At 41.4% G+C, this 23,904-nt stretch overlaps 1 protein-coding gene across 1 annotated transcript in view; it reads left to right on the forward strand.

Annotated features, from left to right (window-relative positions):
- The window catches only part of GTF2F2 (general transcription factor IIF subunit 2), a 163,475-nt gene extending 145,921 nt beyond the window's left edge, over nt 1–17,554 (forward strand). The window contains exons 7-8 of the mRNA XM_001154142.7: nt 689–832; nt 16,891–17,554. Of these exons, the coding sequence (XP_001154142.1) occupies nt 689–832; nt 16,891–17,010 (264 nt within the window). The 3' untranslated portion in view covers nt 17,011–17,554. The remainder of the gene's footprint in view (nt 1–688; nt 833–16,890) is intronic.
- Nucleotides 17,555–23,904: the final 6,350 nt, after the last annotated feature.

A 23,904-nucleotide genomic window follows, 5' to 3' on the forward strand; every position in this document is an offset into this window, starting at 1 on the left:
CTGTTAGATAAACTGTTTTACTGTTAATCAAAAACAAAAGCACTACACGTTAGAGTTTTCGATCAACACAAGATAACCAGTTAACCGCACTGAATTGATACAGTTTTGGCAAAAGGCCTTTTTGGGGGGAAATGTACACATTATGCATTACATAAAGCTTTAGGGGATAATGAAAGTGACTGGAATTATTACTAACTTAGAGCCTTAAAGATATGGGGACCCCAGGAGTAACAGGTCCCAGGTTCTGAACTACTGTTCAGAGGCCTGCTGCCTCGAAACTTACGATCTAGTCGTTAATGGATGACTCAAAAGAGAATGCCTGGGCAAGCACGGTGGCTCACACCTGTTATCCCGACACTTTGGGAGGCTGAGGCGGGTGGATCACCTGAGGTCAGGAGTTCCAGGCCAGCCTGGCCAACATGGTGAAACCCCATCTCTACCAAAAATACAAAAAATTAGCCAGGCGTAGTGGCGGGCACCTGTAATCCCAGCTACTCTGGAGGCTGAGGCAGGAGAATCGCTTGAACCCAGGAGGTGGGGGTTGCAGTGAGCTGAGATCATGCCACTGCACTCCAGCCTGGGCAACAAGAGCAAAACTGTGTCTCAAAAAAAAAAAAGAGAGAATGCCTGTGTTTTAGAGTGAGCATGTTGAATTGATGCTTTTATTTCCTTTGCTGTTTGCATATAGATTGAATATGAAAGGAAAAAGAAAGAAGACGGAAAGCGAGCTCGAGCTGATAAACAACATGTTTTAGACATGCTATTTTCAGCCTTTGAGAAACATCAATACTATAATCTTAAGGACTTGGTGGACATCACAAAACAACCTGTGGTATGTATATGTTCATACTGATCCTTTGAATATGCCCTCCTTCATTAACACGACATTACTGAAAGTGTGTCATACATGATTTAGTTCACATTTACCTATGCTAATGACTAATTTTATGACAACACTCAGAAAAGATGTCTTAATGCAGCCATTTTTTGGTAACATCAGCTTTTATTTTACATTTTAGTACTCTTAATAATTATTTATGAAGAAAAGAAATTATCCTCATGTTCATTTATTCTTGACATTAAGCCTGAAATCTGTTGATACCATTTCTGGTCTTTATTTTGTTTCCCTATCTTCCTCTGAGAAAGTTTAACTCCTTCCCTTTTTTTGGAAAACATGCCTCATAGAAAAATCGCATTCTTTAAAGAATTATACTGTTTTGTCATTGTGGGAGGGTTTATCCCTGTCTTGTGAATTGTTTTCTGTGGATTTTTTTTTTTTTTTTAATTAGAATCTGTGTAGGTCCTTTTAAACCTGAGCTGAACTGCACTTTCAAATTATGCTTGCAGAGATTGTGATTAGGTTGGCCTGTTCCCCATTTTTAAGGACAAATTTAACAAATTTGTATTTTAGAAAGTTTATCTTTGTTTTATAAATAGTCATTTTTATCTCTTCTCTAGGCTTTTGTGCATTTACTAGTAATTTGCATTAATAATCCATTTAAAATGATGATAACAATAAGAAATTCAAATTCTTTTTCTAGTCTTTGAGTCACATTGTTTTCCATTTAACTTTCTCCACCATATGTCACCAAAGTATCAGACTGAGTATTTACTTATAGGTTTAAGAAAATTGAATGGAAACCCTTTTATCTCATTTCCTTTACCATTTTGTCTACTCTGCCGGTATACTCAAGAATATGTTGATTCTTGCTGCTCCATTTATTGGATTCAGAATATGTAACAATAACCAATTTTAAAAAACATCTTAACATAACCAAATAACCTATTTGTGAAAGGACTTGATTTTTTTTATTTATACAAAGCTTTAGGAAATTATTTATGAAATTTTAATGTTCATTATACAGTTTCTCCTGCAGATATTTCTTTACTATTATACATCAACCCTTGACTTTTTGTTAAGAAATTAATTTGAATTCCAAAAGATTTACTTTTTAATAAGAAGAAAGTGCTCATGGTGGAGTATTATCAATTCATCCCAATGACTTCACTCCCTTTGGCATCAAAGCCTTAGAAACAGCATTCTAAGCTAGATTAAAAATTTTTTTTGAAATAGAATAAATAACTCATTAGCTAAGCTGTGTTTCTTCTGGTTTTAATGAAATTTATCTTTGTATTTATATATATAAATATATCTGTATGAAAAGACCATTCCAGAAACTCTGAAAACAGACAAGAGATTCTCATGGAATTAAACACAAAAAATTAGATATGGAAAATAATCACTTGTAGAGGGGCATTCAGATACTAGGGAAAGCAGTTTCTTTGCCTTCACATGGGATATAAGGTTTATTCATTTTGCATCAAAGAACAAGTATTACTAGTGTGTCTTTTGGTTTTGGTTCTTAAGATATTTTTTATATGGTAGTACTCAGTGAATCTCTTACAACAGAGCTTCTTAATTCCTAACCAGTGGATGGACTTTAGGGGATCCATTAACTTCCTGAAAATCTGCAAAAATGTATGAATTGTTCTGGGGAACATATCATCCATAGTTTGTATCAGATTCTCATAGAAGCCACTGATCTCAAAACTAACTTTTTAAATAATAGTTTTATTATTTAGAGACTAAATTGCCTCAATAAGCATAAGATTCCTGAAGGCAGAGTTGTATGCTATTCCTATCCCTAAATATTCATATACCCCATAGTGTAAAAGATGGTAAAAATTCAGCAAATATCTCATGAATTGATTTGAAAAAAGAAAATCCTCAGTCTCCAAGGGCCACCATATTTTCTTCAGATGGATTTTGGCAGGCCTCTCACGTCATTTATAGTGAGGTTGGGGCAAAGAGCCAGTGCCAAGAAAGTGTGGAATGCCTTCCCCAGGCTGGGGGTAGGCCAGAGGTAGTTACCTCCTCCTAGAGGAGAGGGCAGGAAGTGGTCAGCATGGATTCCAGTCCATTGACTGGGAAAGAAAGTTGCCAAAGTCTAGCTCTCCCGCAAGTAGGCAACTATCCCCCTTTAAAAGGATTCGAGGACATAAGTGAATCTGTACTAATGGTCATCAGTACCCAAGAGACTTGAGGAATCTATTCTAGCATGAAGATCAATGGTCCAGGAAAGGGGGTGTTCTGGTATAATAGAAAGAACCTGGATTTGGAGTATGAGATCCTAGTTCAAGTCCCAGCTCTACCATTTAGCCAAATAGTCCTGGACAAGGTACTTAAATACATTTAATACATTACTTATATATTATATTTAGTTCACTTAACATATGTAATAATATAAAATTTACCAATATGTTCAAATTATAATTTATTTTGGGGGTGGGGTGTTTTGTTTGTTTGTTTTTGAGATGGAGTTTTGCTCTTGTTGCCCAGGCTGGAGTGCAATGGCACAATCTCTGCTCACTGCAACCTCCACCTCCCGGGTTCAAGCGATTCTCCTGCCTCAGCCTCCTGAGTAGCTGGGATTATAGGCGCCCACCACCACACCTGGCTAATTTTTGGATTTTTAGTAGAGATGAGGTTTCACCATGTTGACAAGGCTGGTCTTGAACTCCTGACCTCAGGTGATCTACATGCCTCAGCCTCCCGAAGTGCTGAGATTACACGTGAGCTACCGTTCCTGGCCAAAACCTTCATTTCTATAAGTAAAATTATTGGCTAGAGAAACTTTGCTTAGGGCCCGTCTTTTTCTCTTGTTTGCCAGTATGTGACTTACATAAGCAACTAGAAAGAGTGAAAGTTACTCATCAAGGAGGCCAAGCTTTGGTAACTGATATAAAGTCAGGGACATAGTATCCATTTAAAGATATATTATCTTAGTCTGTTTTTTGTTACTTATAACAGAATACCTGAAGCTGGGCAATTTTTAAAGCAAAATAATTTGTTTCTTAAAATTTTGGAGGCTGAGAAGTCCAGGATCAAAGGGCCACGTCTGGTAAGAGGCTTTTTACATCGCTTAGTGAGGAGGCTGAGCATGCTAGCTCAGGTCTCTCTTCCTCTTCCTCTTTTTATAAAGCCACCAATTTCACTCCCATGATAACCCATTAATCTATGAATGGGCAGAACCCCCATGACCTAGTCACCTCTCAAAGGCCCAGTTCTTACTACTGCCACATTGAGAATTAAGTTTAACATGAGTGTTAGAAGGGACAGATATACAAACCACAGCAGGTATTTTTATATGGTTTAACTTCTGGATTTTTCCCCCCTCAAAAATAGAAAATTACAGGAGGCCTATTATTTCTCCCTGATACTCTGATTTTTAACCTTGAATGAGTTATTTCTAGCTTTTTTCATATTTTATCTGTCAAATAGAAGCATATATAGTGTTTCCTTTGAAGATATAAACCATTAAAAACTTTATCTAATTGCTCCCTTTGAAACACCAAACTGCCAATACCACTCTGAACTTCAACACTCTGTTTTCTATCTAACAGCGTTCATTTACCAGTGTTCCTGTACAGCATACTTGTATTAAAAAGTGTCATTGAAAACTAGCCCTGATTGGCTGGGCGCGGTGGCTCATGCCTGTAATCCCAGCACTTTGGGAGGCTGAGGCGGGCAGATCACGAGGTCAGGAGATCGAGACTATCCTGGCTAACACGGTGAAACCCCATCTCTACTAAAAATATAAAAAATTAGCCAGGCGTGGTGGCCAGCCCCTGTAGTCCCAGCTACTCAGGAGCTGAGGCAGGAGAATGGTGTGAACCCGGGAGGCGGAGGTTGCAGTGAGTGGAGATTGCGCCACTGCACTCCAGCCTGAGCGACAGAAAAAAGAAAAAAAAAAAGAAAACTAGCGCTGATTATAACTGGACCTCTTAATTTCCTTTTGCACCACCTACCCAATTTCAAGTCAGGATTCAGAGAAGTTTATTTTTATTTTATTTTATTTTATTTTATTTTTGAGACAGTCTTGCTCTGTCACCCAGGCTAGAGTGCAGTGGTGCAATCTCGGATCACTGCAACCTCCACCTCCTAGTTCAAGCGATTCTTCTGCCTCATCCTTCTGAGTAGCTGGGATTACAGGCGCCCACCACCACACCCAACTAATTTTTTTTTTCTTTCTTTCTTGAGACAGAGTCTTGCTCTGTCCTCAGACTTGAGTGCAGTGACACGATCTCAGCTCACTACAACCTCCGCCTCCCGGGTTCAAGAAATTCTCCTGCCTCAGCCCCCCGAGTAACTGGGACTACAGGCATGCACCACCATGCCTGGCTAATATTTGTATTTTTAGTAGAGATGGGGTTTTGCCATGTTGGCCAGGCTGGTCTCAAACTCCTGACCCTCAGGTGATCTGCCCGTCAGACAGGCTGCTTTCTAATTTCTATATTATTAAGAATCATCATCATTAATCCTAAGCCAGGTATGTAGAGAGTAGAATTTAAGCTTTATCTTAGTTCAGTTTCTACTCCAAAAGGAAAAATAGGTATTTTTAATGTTTGAAGCTTATTCCCAAATTTACTACTACTTAATAACTGCTGTTTTTATTATAATGCTTTCCACTGACATATATTCACTTGGTTCCTTTTTTCATCTTTTCATTTTTCCTATAACTGGAAATTTTTATTTTTAAATTTTTATATTTTTATATTTTAAATATAAATTTTTTATATTTTAAAAAAAAGACAATTTCCCAACAGAGCATATTAATGACAGCCCTCTTTAAGACTTCTCTTTTAAGAGATAATTATTTGCTAACTTATGAAATAGAGCCTTAATTAAAAGTTTTAGAATATGAAATGTGATGTAAAATAAACTATTAACTATGTTGACTATAAGTGGGTGAAATTTAAACACATTTATAAAATTTTAATACTTTCTTTTTGAATAGTGATTCTAATAGAAGGACCAATGATCTACTACCAACTTTATTATGGAACAGTAACATTTTCCCTTTTAACTTTTTATATGGTTTTGTTTTGGCTCTTTTTAAAAAAAAAAAACAGGGTCTGGACAGGTGAGGTGGTTCACGTGAGTAATCCCAGCACTTTGAGAGGCCGAGGTGAGAGGATTGCTTGAGCTCAGGAGTTCAAGACCAGCCTGGACAACATGGTGAAACCCCAACTCTACAAAAAAATACAAAAATTAGCTGGGAGTGGTGGTGCACACCTGTAGTCCCAGCTACTCTGGAGGCTGAGGTTGGGAGAATTGCTTGAACCCAGGAGGTGGAGGTTGCAGTAAGCCAAGATTGTGTCACTCTACTCCAGCCTGGGTGACAGAGCGAGACCGTGTCTCAAATAAATAATAAAGAGACAAGGTCTCGCTCTGCCACCCAGGCTGGAGTGCTCATAGCTCCATAGCTCATAGCATGATCATAGCTCGCTGTCACTTCAATCTTTGGACCCAAGCAGTTCTCCCACCTCAGCCTCTTGAGTAGTTAGGACTTACAGGCATGCCCCACCACACCTGGCTAATTTTTTTTTTTTTTTTTTTTTTTTTTGAGACGGAGTCTCACTCTGTCGCCCAGGCTGGAGTGCAGTGGTGCAATCTCGGCTCACTGCAACCTCTGCCTCCCGAGTTCAAGCAGTTCTCTGCCTCAGCCTCCCGAGTAGCTGGAATTACGGGCGCCCGCCACCACGCCTGGCTAATTTTCGTACTTTTTAGTAGAGATGGGGTTTCACCATCTTGGCCAGGCTGGTCCTGAACTCCTGACCTCATGATCCACCCGCCTCTGCCTCCCAAAGTGCTGGGATTACAGGTGTGAGCCACCGTGCCCAGCCCACACCTGGCTAATTTTTTAAAATTTTTTTTGTGGAGACAGGATCTTACTATGTTGCTTGCTGTGGTCTTGAACTCCTGGCCTCAAGCAGTCCTCCTGCCTCAGCCTCCAGAAGTGCTGAGATTGCAAGCATGAGCCACAGCATTTGGCCCTTGTTTTTTACCTCATCCTGAATGAGGTGAAATTTGGGGTGAATTTAGTAATATAAACAAATGAGTCAGAATTTTACATAAGGTATTACATGGATAAGAACAATATCTGGGATAGGTACCCAGTAAACAAAATTTGGTATTTATTTATATAGAATTTACATTGAAATTTTAATTAAGCAATAGGCCACAAAAATTATATTTTCTGAAAAGTGCCCTTACCAATAAAATCTCCATACCATCCTTCCAGTCCCACTTGATTTTAAAGAGCAGTAAATTTTTTTTTTTTTTTGAGACGGAGTCTTGTTCTGTGGCCCAGGCTGGAGTGCAATGGCGCGATCTCGGCTCACTGCAACCTCCACCTCCCTGGTTCAAGCGATTCTCCTGCCTCAGCCTCCTGAGTAGCTGGGATTACAGGTGCCCGCCACCATGCCCAGCTAAAATTTTTAAGCTTATTAACTGTCTGCTGCTGTGGTTTCTTCATTTAGTTCCTGAACACGCTAGAAAGACTTGGTTTTGGGCTTGCCATCTCTATGGAAATAATTTCCCTCAGGAAAGAAATAATTTTCTTTATGTTGGGCTCTGCGTTTAAGAAAACATTATTCTGTGGTGTTGGATCAGTGTTCGAAGCCTCCCATTTCACTGAGCAGGTGGATTCAGATACCAGAGGATAAACCAACTGGCAGAGGACCTTGTAGTGCCAGCACTGGCCTTCTTCACTTCTGTATTGCAGCATTACAGAGCCATTTCTTTCTTTTTCAAATGTCCCAAGACAGCGAGTTCAATTATACATTAACATGCAGAGCCAGCCACTGTTTATTGGATATATTACATTACCCAGATAATTGGATAATAAAAATAGTCATCTTAATTTGTTTTATAAGCTGAAGCAGCCTCCCTTTTTCCTCTCAATTTAAAACCTTTTATTTTTAGTACAAATTATACTTTTTTTTTTTTGAGATGGAGTCTCGCTCTGTCACCCAGGCTGGAGTGCAGTGACGCAGTCTTGGCTCACTGCAACGTCCGCCTCCCAGGTTCAGGCAATTCTCCTGCCTCAGCCTCCCGAGTAGCTGGGATTACAGGCACATGCCACCACACCTAGCTAATTTTTTTGTATAATTTTAGTAGAGACCGGGTTTCACTGTATTAGCCAGGATTATCTCGATCTCCTGACCTCGTGATCCGCCCACCTTGACCACCTAAAGTGTTGGGATTACAGGCATGAGCCAACACGCCCGACCAAATTATACTTTCTTAAAGTGTGTAGTTCAGGCCAGATGTGTTGGCTCATACCTATAACCCCCAGCACTTTGGGAAGCTAAAGCAGGCAGATCACTTGAGTCAAGGAGTTCGAGACCAGCCCTGGGCAACATGGCAAAATCCTGTCTCCACAAAAAACACAAAAATTAGCCAGGCATGGTGGCGTGTGCCGGTAGTCCCCGGCTACTTGGGAGGCAGAGGTTGTAGTGAGCCCAGATCGTGCCACTGTACCCCAGCCTGAATGACAGAGGGAGACCCTGTCTCAAAAAAAAAAAAAAGTGTAGTTCAGTGGACTTTAGTATAGTCATAGAGTTGTGCAACCAACACCATAATCAATTTTAGAACATTTCCATTGCCCTAAAAAGAAACTTCATACCCATTACTAGTCACTCCTGTCTTTTCCCCATTTCCTTTCTCTCCCCTACAGGGAACCACTAATGTTACTTTCTGTCTCTGTAGATTTTCTCTGGATATTAATATATATGGATATGTGATTTCTTACACCTGGCTTCTTTAACTTAGACATAATATTTTTATGTTTTATCCATGTTGTGGCACATATCAGTACAGCTGTCCTCAGTATGAGAGATTGGCTCCAGGACCTTCTGCAAATACCAAAATCCAAGTATGATCAAGTTCTGGCTATAAAATGGTGTTTATTATTATTATTATTATACTTTAAGTTCTAGGGTACATGTACACAATGTGTAGGTTTGTTACATATGTATACATGTGCCATGTTGTTGTGCTGCACCCATTAACTCATCATTTACATTAGGTGTATCTCCTAATGCTATCCCTCTCCCCTCCCCCCACCCCACGACAGGCCCTAGTGTGTGATGTTCCCCTTCCTGTGTCCAAGGGTTCTCATTGTTCAATTCCCACCTATGAGTGAGAACATGCAGTATTTGGTTTTCTGTCCTTGAGATAGTTTGCTCAGAATGATGGTTTCCAGCTTCATCCATGTCCCTACAAAGGACATGAACTCATCCTTTTTTATGGCTGCAGAGTATTCCATGGTGTATATGTGCCACATTTTCTTAATCCAGTCTATCATTGATGGACATTTGGGTTGGTTCCAAGTCTTTGCTATTGTGAATAGTGCTGCAGTAAACATACGTGTGCATGTGTCTTTATAACAGCATGATTTATAATCCTTTGGGTATATACCCAGTAATGGGATCACTGGGTCAAATGGTATTTCTAGTTCTAGATCCGTGAGGAATCGCCACACTGCCTTCCACAATGATTGAACTAGTTTACAGTCCCACCAACAGTGTAAAAGTGTTCCTATTTCTCCACATCCTCTCCAGCATCTTTTTTTATACATAACCTACATGCATCCTCCAGTATACTTTAAATCTTTAGATTACTTATATAATACAATGTAAATGCTATGTAAATAATTGTTATACTATATTGCTTAGGGAATAGTGACCCAGAAAAGTTTGTGTATGTTCAGTACAAATGCATTAAGAAAAGAATCAGAAGATTTTTGATCTGCCATTAGTTGAATCCATGGACGTGTAACGCAAGAATATGGAAGGCTGACTGTACTTCATTTCTTTTTATTTGCAAATATATATTATAGTGTGTATATACCATATTTTGTTTATACATTGGTACATTTGGGTTGGACATTTGCGTTGTTTCTACGTTGGGACTATTATGAATAAGGCTGCTATGAACATTTGCCTACAAATTTTCATATGAATATATGTTTTCATATCTCTTGGGAGTGGAATTGTTCGGTCACATGGTAACTTTGTTTAGCCTTCTGAGGAACTGCTAGACTTTTTTTTTTTTTTTTTGAGATGGAGTCTCGCTCTTACCACCCATCCTGGGGTGCAATGGCATGATCTCGGCTCACTGCAACCTCTGCCTCCCGAGTTCAAGTGATTCTCCTGCCTCAGCTTCCCAAGTAGCTGGGACTACAGGTGCCTGACACCATGCCTGGCCAGTCTTTTGTATTTTTTTTAGTAGAGAAGGGATTTCGCCATGTTGGCCAGGCTGGTCTCGAGCTCCTGACCTCAGGTGATCCACCTGCCTTGGCCTCCCAAAGTGCTGGGATTACAGGCATGAGCCACCGCGCCTGGCCTAATACAGTTTAGAAGCATGTCTTTAAACAAAGTTAAAAGGTTTAGCCTAAAGAAAGTAAATTTTGTTTACCTGAAATATTCAAGCATGTGAAGCATTTGTCAGTGCTGGATAGAGGAGATGTTACTAAAGTGAGATAATTTACCAGCACACAAATATTAATGCAATAATTGCTTTTTCAAGGTTTGGATTAAGCAGTAAAGTAGGGCTGGGGGAAGGTGGAGTAGGGTTTACACCTTGACCATTTCATCACCCATCTGTGTGCTGCTTAGAGTTTTTACAGGGAGGAATGGAGACCCTGAGTGGAAGATAGGAGGCGGGATCTAGTGGGGAAGAGGAAGTGAAACCAGGAGAAAAGAAGAAAAATGCAGAAATGGTCTGTGTTTCAGAGAAGTTTCCTAGCATCGCCTTTCCTCTAAATGAGGGAAAATGTCTGTTGCATTTTCTGTATTAGGCCATTCTTGCATTGCTATAACAAAGTACCTGAGACTGGGTAATTTATAAAGAAGAGATTTAATTGGCTCATGGTTCTGCAGGCTGTACAGGAAGTATGATGCTGGCATCTGCTCAGCTTCTGGGTAGGCCACAGGAAACTCACAGTCATGGTGGAAGCATGTCACATGGCAAAAGCAGGAGTGAGAGAGTGAGGCAGGACATGCTACACACTTTTAAACGACTAGATGGCAGGAGAACTCACTCACTATCTCGAGGATAGTACCCAGAGGGATGGTGCTAATTCATGAGAGTTCCGTCCCCATGATCCAATCACCTCTCCCCAGGCCTCACCTCCAACACTGGGGATTACATTTCAATATGATATTTTCATGAGGACACACATCCAAACTATATCACGTTTGATCACAGTTTCTTCCTAATGTGTAGTTTATATTTTAACAGAAGAATGTTTTGCCTTGAAGTCACTAACATCTTCATCAGTAAGTTTTCATTCTGTTGATATCTCTTAAAGGAGTTGCAGTCGTTCTCACAAAAATCATGTAAAGATGAAATGATACTTTGAAATTATCACAGAATCGATAATGCCCTTCTTGTGGTTGGATCACTTTATAAAAAGCATATAGTGCATTTTCCCTTGTCAGCTGCATTAATCAGTGCCATCATCAATGTAAGTTTGCATATTGAATATTCAGTCTCACCATTTTGGGAAGATTTTGTGACTGGAAGACTAACAGGGTCATATTGTTAACTTACTTAAAGCGTTAGTAGTTGGTGATCATCTCCCTGTCAAAGGTGTATGTTTTTAATGAACATCTACAAATTTAGATATAATTGATTTATTATTATGCTTATCACTGAAATGCGTGATAAGATGAAATGCAGATTAAGTCCTCCATTTGTTTGACAGAGCAGGAGAAGAAAAGATGATATGAGAAATGGTAGGGGGTGGAGGGACGGAAGGAAGGAGCAAAAGACTAAAATAATAGGCTACTGTGCCTTATGACTATAGGTTTGTCTCAGTCTTGGGGGCCAATTAGGAAGTTGATCCATGGACTTCTGGCTTTTTGCCCACCGCAGTTTTAACTTGACCCACAAATGCAAACAAACATCCTAATCACTTGACCTCTTTGATCAAGTATGTGCCTTGCCATTTCCTTCCAAGAAAGCTGTGATGTTCTATCCCTTATTTCTCTGCATTCAGACTTGCCGTAAATTCTCTCCCACACATCCTTTTGATGAAGAATTGCTGGACCTGAGCCAGTTTATTCAGATCTTGTGCTGCAGCTCGGTACATAGTCTGTAATAAGACATATCCCCAATCCTATGTGACATAAAAGTGATCTACTCAGTTCTAGAATCCTCTGTTTCGAATACAGGTGGTTAGACAAAAGATTTAATTGGAAAGTCACTCAGTGTTTAAGTAAGAGGAGGAGAACTCCTTTCTCTAGATCTCTACACAGAATTGCTGTTCAAATCGAATGATCGAATATCTATCCTCAAAGAACCTAACATCTCTATGCGGGCTGTGTTAGGTGCCCCCTTCTCAGTGGTCTCATAATACCCTGTACACATGCCTCTGTTATATTTTCTGATTACCTGCCAATTTGCCTTTTTCTTTTTCTTTTTCTTTTTTTTTTTTTGAGGTGGAATCTTGCTCTGTTGCCCATGCTGGAGTACAGTGGTGCGATCTCAGCTCACTGCAACCTCCACCTCCTGGGTTTAAGTGATTATCCTGCCTCAGCCTCCTGAATAGCTGGGACTACAGGGGCCTGCCACCACGCCCAGCTAATTTTTGTAATTTTGGTAGAGACGAGGTTTCTCCATGTTGGCCGGCTGGTCTTGAATTCCTGACCTCAGGTGATCCACCCGCCTCAGCCTCCCAAAGTGCTGGGATTACAAGCATGAGCCATCACACCCGGCATAATATGCCTTTTTCTTTGCCCCCATCCTCTGCACTAATCTTAAACTGTGAACTCTGAGAGGAAGACTGAGTGTCTACCATTCCACCTGGCACATTGTAGGTGCTGGAATAAATGTTTGAGTGAATATATGAATGTTAAAAAGAGAAATAAGATTACCAAGTAATTTTCAATCCTGGTAGAACCTTTAAAACCTCTTCTTCAGTTGGCTCTGTCACCAACAATATTTTAGCACTAAAATGCAGATTTTAGTAATAAGTGACATTCAAATTCACGTAGTACAGTTTAGTCAGTAAACTTTTGTTTCTCAAACTAGATCACTGCTTGAGTTCTAAAACTGAACTAGAATTTGGATGGTCTATTTTTATGGACCTTCTTAGTGATATCCCCCACCACCACCCAGCAGTCCTCTTAGCTGCCTTGTTAGTCTTAAGCACGCCTTATTCACTTTGCATAAGTACACTGAGTCTCTGTGATGTGCACGCAGGCACTATAACAGGAGCATGTGGCTGGGCGCGGTGGCTCATGCCTGTAATCCTAGCGCTTTGGGAGGCCGAGGCAGGTGGATCACGAGGTCAGGAGTTCAAGACCAGCCTGGCCAACATGGAGAAACTCCATCTCTCCTAAAAATACAAAATTAGCCAGGCGTGGTGTCACATGCCTGTAATCCCAGCTACTCGGGAGGCTGAGGCAGGCGAATCACTTGAACCCAGTAGGCGAAGGTTGCGGTGAGCCAAGATCATGCTATTGCACTCCAGCCTGGGCAACGAGAGTGAAACTCTGTTCCCACCGTCCCCCCGCCCCCCCCAAAAAAGGAGCATGTGATTTAAGAGGAGAGCAAGGCATATAAATAAAGGATTATAATATAATAAGAGCTACCATCGAAGATTGTGCAGTGTGAAATGTAAATCTAAGGTAAGGCTGTTAGAGAAAGTTTCTCTGAGAAAGTAACATTTGAGCCTAGTCTTAAAGAATGAGGGGTCCAGATTTGAGGAAAGGAGATAAACGTTACAAGGAAGGGAAACAACATATGGGAAAAACCCAGAAGCACGCAGATGCAGAAATGGGAAGCATGCGTGAGGGGGAGTGTTGGAAGATGAGGCTAAAGGGAGAAGGCAGACCTGAGTGGATGCCTACAAAGGCGTTTGGAATTTAATGTGTAGCCCAAACAGGGAAGTCATTAGAATATTTTAGACAGAGGAAGGACATGTGCTCTTTCTGTTCTCTGTCCATGTCTTCCCTTTAGAGATTTTCCCTTCAGAGACCTTGTTTTTCCCTATCGTCACTACTACTTTCTCTGCTAATGTTTTATACCTACTTCCCTGCCAAGCTAATTTATTTGATTAGAGTAAAATGGTCTTAGGTTGCAGTTTAGAACATCCTAAAAATCAGGAAGTTTGTGTCCCCTACCCCCTGATCACAGTACATTGTGACCCTGATTGCATTTTGTTGCTTGAGAAATTGACTGACTATGGTCATCTCATTCCATTCTTATTGTTACAAGGAAAAAAGAATGACACCTTCGTTTATAAAAAGAATTCCATATGTTCTACTAGATTGCCAAAATGAGGGTGGACATGAAAACAACTGAATTTGTACACTTCAGACTTTATTAATATTTTTTGTTTAACCCTTTTTAGGCTTTTCATTTTCTGGGCCTAGATTATAAATGGGCACACTAGACTTGAAGTCAGGAGAGCTTCTTTTCTATGGAGCTACTAAAATGCTCCTGGCAATTGTTCTTTTCATTTTTGACCCATTGCAGTGCATCCACAATTGTATGGTTGTTGGTGCAACATCGTCTTAGCCAGTCTCATAATAAACCATTCTTTGGAATTTTACAAAGATGTCATTCTTGGCACCTAAACAGAGAATCATTTGTGCCTAACCAATCATTTTCCATTTATGAATCCTGTTCAATTAGAAAGTAGTTTATGAACAGTGTCCTGTTTTTTAAATGTAATTTGAAATAGCAGGTGGCAGACTTGCATTTTATATTACCTGGATATCTCAAGCCTTTATGCTTACTCATTCACACGGGTCTGCTAGTGAAGCCAACTGTATAAGGTGTGGGAGGCAGGCAAGCCTCGGGGGAACCCAGGGCTCATTTGGTTCATTGCTGCCATCTGCTGGGGCTTGGCTGCTGGAATGGGAAGGCTGCCCACGAGAGAGCTGAGCCATCCTGAAGGAACCTCTGTATACTTCCAGTACTAATCAGCTGTTATGTTTCTAGGTGACAACCTACCCCTAACTAAAAGGACTTTATGAACTCTAGAGCATTATATCAGTCAGTGTAAAGTGGCATTAGATTATGTTGGTAACACGTACTCTACAGCAAAGATGAGGCTCAGAGAACGAAGCAACACAGTAAGGACTCAAAGATCCTAGAGTATCAGAACTGGAAGAACCTTAAGCCAGATGTGGTGGAACTTTAGTATATAGTTACATGAGTCGCCTAGGCACTTGTTAAAATGCAGATTCCTGGGCCTAGCCCAAGAGACTTTGATTCAGTAGGCCCAAGCTGTGTCTCACTTAACAAGCTCCCCACAGGGTTCTGATGCAGGTGGTCTAGCACCATGCTAGAGAAAAGCACTACCTTAAATATACAGACAAGAGCTTCTCAGCCATTTTTCTTATTAATGCCTCACTTCAATCAATAAGAAAAATTACATCTTCCATCAATGGGATGAGTCATCATCATACCGTAACTAGTTCTTTGAAGCACACGCACACAAATTATTGTTGGATTGCTTTGTTCTGCAACAACAACAAAAGAGTCGCTTTTAAATAATTATCTTGGCTGGGTGCAGTGGCTCAGGCCTGTAATCCCAGCACTTTGGGAGGCCGAAGTGGGTGGATCACCTTAGAACAGGAGTTCGAGACCAGCCTGGACAACATGGTGAAACCCCATCTCTACTAAAAATACAAAAAATTTAGCTGGGCGTGGTGGCATGCGCCTGTAATCCCAGCTACTTGGGAGGAGGCAGGAGAATCGCTTGAACCTGGGAGGCGAAGGTTGCAGAGAGCCGAGATCATGCCACTGCACTCCAGCTTAGGCAACAAGAGCAACACTCCATCTCAAAATAATAATGATAATAATAATTAATATTATTATCTTTCCTTTCTTCTCCAAGAAGGAAATTCTGTAATTTATATTGGTCAGCTTATTGTGGAATGCTTTTTGGCCTTCAGCATTGGCAAGCAAAGGTGGAGTTTCATATTACACTTAACATAGCCATCATTTCCATGACCATAGTAATCATTTAGTAAATGTTTATTGAATTTTTAGAGACCTAAAACACCATAATATGACTCTTTTCTTTGGAGAAGCCAAACACAAGGCTGCATCCCTGATAGTTTTAGGGGATGTCTTCTTATCACTTTATTTATTTATTTATTTTTTGAGACAGAGTTTCACTGTTGTTGCCCAGGCTAGAGTGCAATGGCACAGTCTCAGCTCACTGCAACCTCTGCCTCCTGGGTTCAAGTGATTCTCCTGCCTCAGTCTCTCTAGTAGCTGGGATTACAGGTTCCCACCACCATGCCTGGCTAATTTTTGTATTTTTAGTAGAGACGGGGTTTCACCATGTTGGCCAGGCTGGTCTCGAACTCCTGACCTTAGGTGATCTGCCCACTTCAGCCTCCCAAAGTGTTGGGATTACAGGCGTGAGCCACCAAGCCCGGCCTTATTATCACTTCTTACTCCCTTATCTGTGTTGGCAAGCTTGGCTAAAGTACAAATAGTAGTAAATACAAATAACAACTCTCCTTCTCACATAGGAAAAAATAAGTGGGTGGCCTAATAACAAATTTGAGAACTCACCTTAGAACTGAGAATTCTGAATACCTGTCATATGCCTGCTTGATAGAATATTCTCAAAAATGTTGCTCATTTTTTTAATATGCTACTGCTCCTGAAACTACTGGTTTCAATCTGTGAACTGAGTCCCATGAGGCCACTGAACTCAAGGGCAGATTACCCTTGGTGTACCGTGTCACATTGAGTGAGGACCAGTAATTTTTTCGTGTATTTCATGTAGTGTTTTTTGTGGTTTTTTTGTTTGTTTGTTTTAGCTTTTAAGTTGTTGGCATTCAGGACTTTCAACTCCTTTAATGCACATGATCATATATTTAGTGCAGTTACCATGTCGCACATGTAGAATCAAAAGGCAGTTTATTGAACCTCCTTATAGAGAAATCTTGCTGAGCTTTTAGGATCATAATTTTTATGGCTTGCATATGTGCTTTGGCATATCATCTTATTTTAAGTTTTGTCCCCTGCATTTATAATCTCATTTGTTAGGGGTTTTGTTTTTGTTTTAGGTGTACCTGAAGGAAATCTTAAAAGAAATTGGTGTTCAGAATGTAAAAGGGATCCACAAAAACACATGGGAGCTGAAGCCAGAGTACAGACACTATCAAGGAGAAGAAAAGAGTGACTAAGAAGACTCCTAGCCAGCATGCTAGTGAAACGACTAGCAGCGATGCTATGCAAAAGGCGCTGATACTGGAAGGCTTGAACACCGTATGTTAATAGGGGTTAAGTGACAGTACTTTCATTTCTTTCGGTAAATTTTTTAAACCTGTAATTCTTGTAAAGTTTCTTAACTGTTTTTTTGAGGAGAAAGAACAAATTTATTTATAGACTTAACTTGTATTAAACCAGATTATTCACAATAGGAATAGGGGTTGGAGGATTAAGAGGGTTTTTCTTAAATATTAGCTTTTAATGTGTACAATTAGGAAATTTTTTTAAGTGAGGACTCTCTACCCTTGCCGTATCTAAGGAGCTGAGGTAATACAGATCCAAGGAGAATTGTATAGCAAGAAAAAAACAGTCAACTACAGAAACTCTTAAAAGGAATAAAAACCCAAAGTTCCTTATTTTGAAATTGTCAAAGAACAAAGCGGTGTTTTTCTTTTAAACAGGTGATCATGTTTCGTGTTCATACTCAACGTTAATAAAAGGAGAGAGTTTGTAGTGAAATGGCAGTGTTCATCATTAGCTTATTTTACCGTAGTGATGCTGAGATGAGAAATGTGCAGGATCATGGTCAGTTGATGTTTCTTTTATTTGCTTTTAAGATAATTAGAAATTAAATATCTTTCCAAAATTTGAAGATATGTCTCCCCAGTCAGATTATAAGCTTCTCAAAACTGGCTTGCCCCCAGAATTTTACTGCTTACCCAGCAGACATGTATTGACCATCACATGGCAAATGATATCAGCAAATCAAAAGATGGGCGTAGGGGTCCAGCCGAGACAGAAAACGTTAGTTTCAATTCCTGGGGCATTAAAATGTTGCTTTTCTCTTTCTCTTTAATTAATTTTTAAATGAAAACAATACACATATATGTTAGTTTTTTCTAGCACAACACAATATTATATATTAAGCGATCCAAAATCATACTATCAAGACCATCAAACAAAACAAAGAAGCTTAAGTGAACTAAGCACAGGGAAAAGTTGTTTTTTCACTCGTTCATTTTGTCATCTGCTTCTAGATGCTGCAATCAAGAAGTAGCAAATGCCCAAGTTGCCATAGTGTTTGCAGGAAAAAAAGAGAAAAAATAATAAAAATAAGGAAGGAGCAATGCCAAATATTGAAGAAAATGTTATATAATTAAAGCAAGAAGATATCTATCCATTGAGAAAAACAATTTTTATATTATTTGCTTTTAGCAGCAAAGCATTAGAATTCTGAGATTGTTATAGCACTAAGAAGATTTTTATTCTTGTGTACACACTGAAAAATAAAATTCTGAGTAAAGAAAGTGTTCCCATTCCCCACCCCTCCTCAGATTTTCTTATGTACAGGCACCAAATGTGGTATGCCCATCACCTTCTAGTTCCTGATGACCGGAAGCTCTGTGTCAGGAAGCCCGTGGATAATGGTCTGATAAATCTATATAGAACTGAGGATTCTGGATACCTGCCATGTGCTTGGTTCATAGCATGTATCTTCCACAAAACCTTGTTTTTTTGTATATTTGGTACTGCCCTGAAACAGACTGTGTCTCCTCTGCTGATGTCTTTTGTTTTGGGGACAGTGCCTGCCATATTGAACGAGGTGGCTGTGCCACAAGAGTTCCCAGGGCAGAGCTGTGTCTTATTTGAAGCTGTGCTTTGGTTTTTTTGTAAACTGGTTTTTTCTGCTTCTTTTAGTTGCCTGTTACCTCAGCACACCTGATTGCGTGAGCTTGAGTCTCTTAAACACTTATCTCTTCAGTAGGATACATAATTTAGGTGCTAGACTGATGCTGTTTCTGATTACGTTTTTGTTTGTTTGTTTGTTTGTTTTTGAGACAGAGTCTTGCTCTCTGTTGCCCAGGCTGGAGTGCGGTGGTGGTGTGATCTTGGCTCACTGCCACCTCTGTCTCCCAGGTTCAAGCGATTCTTCTGCCTCAGCCTCCCAAGCAGCTGGGATTACAGGCGCATGCCACCACACCCGGCTAATGTTCGCATTTTTAGTAGAGACGGGGTTTCACCATGTTGGCCAGGCTGGTCTTGAACTCCTGACCTCAAGTGATCTGCCCACCTCAGCCTCCCAAAGTGCTGGGATTACAGGTGTGAGCCACCGCACCTGGCTTAAATTGCTTTCTTATTTAATGTTAAAATGTGGGTGCTGGCCATGGAGGAGGTTTTCCCTTCCACCCAGGTTCCCTTATTCTTTTATTTCAGGACTCTCTTACTCTGACAAACAGACTTTTGACAAAGATCAATAAGTAGGAATCCTAAACCCTTATAAACTGTGAGAGTGAAAGGAAGACAGATAAAGAAGATGCACACTTCTGGTAAGATGTCACATCATAAGACAGGAAGGCCATATTTTTTTCTTCTTTGAGACGGATTCTCGCTCTGTCGCCCAGGCTGGAGTGCAGTGGTGTGATCTTGGCTCACTGCAAGCTCCGCCTCCTGGGTTCACGCCATTCTCCTGCCTCAGCCTCCGTTGTAACTGGGACTACATGCGCCTGCCACCACACCCAGCTAATTTTTTTGTATTTTTAGTAGAGACGGGGTTTCACCATGTTAGCCAGGATGGTCTCAATCTCCTGTCCTCATGATCCACCTGCCTCGGCCTCCCAAAGTGCTGGGATTACAGGCAAGCCACTGCTTCCAGCCAGGAAGGCCATATTTAATAAATGATATTGTTAAACTCAACTGATACACACACTGAGGGGATGCTTTAAGTGACAAAATATAATAAGATTATAGTTGTGGCTGGCCATGGTGGCTCATGCCTGTAATCCCAGCATTTTGGGAGGCTGAGGCAGGCAGATCATGAGGTCAGGAGTTTGAGAAAAGCCTGGCCAACATGATGAAACCCCATCTCTACTAAAAATACAAAAATAAGCCAGGTGCAGTGGCAGGCACCTGTAACCCAGCTACTTGGGAGGCTGAGGCAGGAGAATTGCTTGAACCCAGGAGGCAGAGGTTGCAGTGAGCCGAGATCTCGCCACTACACTTCAGCCTGGGTGACAGAGCAAGACTCCGTCTTGGATGGGCGAGAGGGGAGATATAGTTGCTGGGCATTGGAAAGATTTGAAATTACATGTTACCACACTAACTTCTTTTTTTTTTGAAACGGAGTTTCGCTCTTGTTGCCCAGGATGGAGTGCAATGGTGCAGTCTCGGCTCACCATAACCTCCACCTCCCAGGTTCAAGCGATCCTCCTACCTCAGCCTCCCGAGTAGCTGGGATTACAAACATGCGCCACCATGCCCAGCTAATTTTTTGTATTTTTTAGTAGAGACAGGTTTTCTCCATGTTGGTCAGGCTGGTCTCGAACTCCAGACCTCAAGTGATCTGCCCACCTCAGCCTCCCAAAGTGCTGGGATTACAGGCGTGAGCCACTGCACCTGGCTACCACAGTAACTTCTAAAGTGATAGATCTGCTGGGTGCAGTGGCTCACGCCTGTAATCCCAACACTTTGGGAGGCCAAGGCGGGCAGATCACCTGAGGTCAGGAGTTCAAGACCAGCCTGGCCAACATGGTAAAACCCTGTCTCTACTAAAAATACAGAAATCAGCTGGGCATGATGGTGCAAGCCTGTAATCCCAGCTACTTGGGAGACTGAGGCAGGAGAATCACCTGAACCTGGGAGGTTTCAGTGAGCCAAGATGGCACCACTGCACTCCAGCCTGGGCGACAGAGCAAGACTCCATCTCCAAAAAAAAATAAAAAATAAAAGTGATAGATCTTTAAAAAGGGAACAGATTGCACTCTTTTATATCATGAGCAGTACTTATGGATTTCAGCACAAGTACAACTGTTTCTAATGGTCTGTGAGCAAATTTCTTTGGAAGCTTATTTTCATCATTGTTGGTACATATCAGTGAAATAATAGTAAACACTTATCAGGCCGTATGTGCCTAATAGTATGGTAAGTAGTGTAAAATATTATCTCATTTGATCCTCACAATGCTGAGTGGTAAGTAATGTCCATTTTATGGAACCATTTCCTGCCTAGCATACCATCGTGAGTACTGGTTCCTCTTGGGAGGAATTCTACCCATGGCCAAAATCAGAGTCTACTTTCCCAGAATTCTCTCTCCCCACCCCATCTCACCTCCAAACCAAGAAAATGGAGCTGATCCCAGCAAACTTGTGAAGGAATGGGAGTTTGTCTTTGTTACCCTTCCTTGAATCCTGACACCCGAACTCCTCCTAGCCACAGGATGAAGACTAAACTTCCACCCTCCTTAAATCCTGACACCCAAACTCCTCCTATCCACAGGATGAAGAATAAACTTCCACCTTTAGAGTCAAGATCCTTTCGCTAACAATGTAATCTCTGTGACACTTAAGTACCTTGTAGAGGCCAGGCACAGTGGCTCACACCAGTAATCCCAGCGCTTTGGGAGGCCGAGGCGGGCGGATCACACAAGGTCAAGAGATTGAGACCATCCTGGCCAACATGGTGAAACCCCGTCTCTACTAAAAATACAAAAATTAGCTGGGCATGGTGGTGCGTGCCTGTAGTCCCAGCTACCCGGGAGGCTGAGGCAGGAGAATCACTTGAACCCAGGAAGCAGAGGTTGCAATGAGCCGAGATCGCGCCACTGCACCCCAACCTGGCGACAGAGCGAGTCTCCGTCCCGCCGCAAAAGAAAGTACCTTGTAGAGAGTGCAGCTTTAGAGTGGACTCTATGATTTAGACCTCTGCATGGTTGAGGCTCCCAATGCAGTTGTGTTGTGGGGAGGGGTGCTGGGCTGAGAGGGGAGCTGCAGACATCACCTGCTGCAGATCACTTTCACTGCATTGGCCGTTTTCCCTAGCATTTGTGTGAGAGAGTCCAGGAGATGATAAAGTGGCTCTCTTTTTTATTTTGTTTGCCCTTTTTTCTTTTTCTTTTTCTTTTTTTTTCCTGACACAGGGTTTCACTCTTGTTGCCTGGGCTGGAGTACAGTGGTGCAGTCTCGGCTCACTGCAACCTCCACCTCCTGGGTTCAAGTGATTCTCCTGCCTCAGCCTCCCGAGTAGCTGGGATTACAGGTGCCCATCACCACACCTGGCTAATTTTTGTATTTTGGGAAGAGACGGGGTTTCACCATGTTGGCCAGGCTGGACTCCTAACCTCAAGTGATCTGCCTGCCTCGGCCTCCCAAAGTGCTCGGATTAGTTTCTCTGACGTGAATCCAGAGAAAGTTCCTGAGCCTGATATCATTTTCTTTTTTATTTTTAAAGAGATGGTGTCTCACTATGTCACACAGGCTGGAGTGCAGTGTCAGGATCATGGCTCACTGCAGTCTCAAACTCCTGGGCTCAAGCAATCCTCTCATCTCAGCCTCCCAGGTAGTTGGGACTACAGGCATGCACTACCATGCCTGGCTACTTTTTTAAAACGTTTTTTGTAGAGATGGGGTCTCACTGTGTTGTCCAAGCTGTTCTCAAACTCCTGGGCTCAATTGATTCTCCTACCTCAGCCTCCCAGAGTGCTAGGATTGCAGACATGAGCCGCTGTGCCTGACTTAATGTCATTTTTTTTTTTTTTCTGAGACGGGATCACTCTGTCGCCCAGGCTGGAATGCAGTGGCGCAGTATCAGCTCACTGCAACCTCCACCTCCCAGGTTCAAGCAGTTCCCTCCCTCACCCTCCCAAGTAGCTGGGATTACAGGCACCCACCACCACGCCCAGCTAATTTTTGTTTTTTTTAGTAGAGACGGGGTTTCACCGTGTTAGCGAGGATGGTCTCGATTTTTTGACCTTGTGATCCACCCACCTCGCCCTCCCAGAGTGCTGGGATTACAGGCGTGATTACAGGTTGCAGTGAGCCAAAATTGTGCCACTGCACTCCAGCTTGGGCAACAGAGGGAGACTCCATCTAAAAAAAAAAGAAAAGCAGGGGCTTTTATCTGATTGTGTTACAAACTGTAAATTTTTTTTTTTTTTTGAGACGGAGTCTCACTCTGTCGCCCAGGCTGGAGTGCAGTGGCGCCATCTCGGCTCACTGCAAGCTCTGCCTTCCGGGTTCACACTATTCTCCTGCCTCAGCCTCCCAGGTAGGTGGGACTACAGGCACCGGCCACCATGCCTGGCTAATTTTTTGTATTTTTAGTAGAGACGGGGTTTCACTGTGTTAGCCAGGATGGTCTCGATCTCCTGACCTCATGATCCATCTGCCTCAGCCTCCCAAGGTGCTGGGATTACAGGCGTGAGCCACCGTGCCCAGCCTAGAAACTGTAAATTTAAAAGGACTTTGCAGATGCGTTAGCTTTCAGTTTAACTGAGTTCTATTAAGTCATTTAGTCTAAAATATTAGGGCTTTCAAGAATGATTTTCTTGTGTACCGTATTTTTAAATGTTGAAACTTACATTTAAGTGGTCTCAAGGGTGTAAGTTTTTTTATTGTGTTGTAGAAGTGTGAGTTCACCAAAAGAATATGTTTCTGGACTAAAAACTATAATCTGGTTTGGTCATGAAACACAATGGCTATTTGTTTGGGAAGTATTTACTAAGCATGACTGTATCTCAGGCACTAGAGATACAAAAGCACTAGACATAAGCATTCACAATCTAGTGGGAAATGCAGCTGTGGATGGGTAACAATACCGTGTAGGTACAGAAGTGCAAATGAAGTGTTGCTCTCCATGAGAAGACTCTAGTTAATTCATTGTTGCCACTTGTGCTCTTCATGGATTTCCAGTGTTTCAGGTATTTGAATGCAGTAACGTATACTTAATTTTAAAACCTCATTGAATATAATTTAATCATTGATAATTCTTAAGACACAAAAGGATTTATACAGTGCCTCAGGCTGATCTATTATGAACACACAGTGGATGTCTGTAATACAACGATCTCAATAGAATGTTGAATTAAGAGCTTACTG

The sequence above is a fragment of the Pan troglodytes genome, chromosome 14 (assembly GCF_028858775.2).
Source record: "Pan troglodytes isolate AG18354 chromosome 14, NHGRI_mPanTro3-v2.0_pri, whole genome shotgun sequence".
In the NCBI taxonomy this organism is placed as follows: Eukaryota; Metazoa; Chordata; class Mammalia; order Primates; family Hominidae; genus Pan; species Pan troglodytes.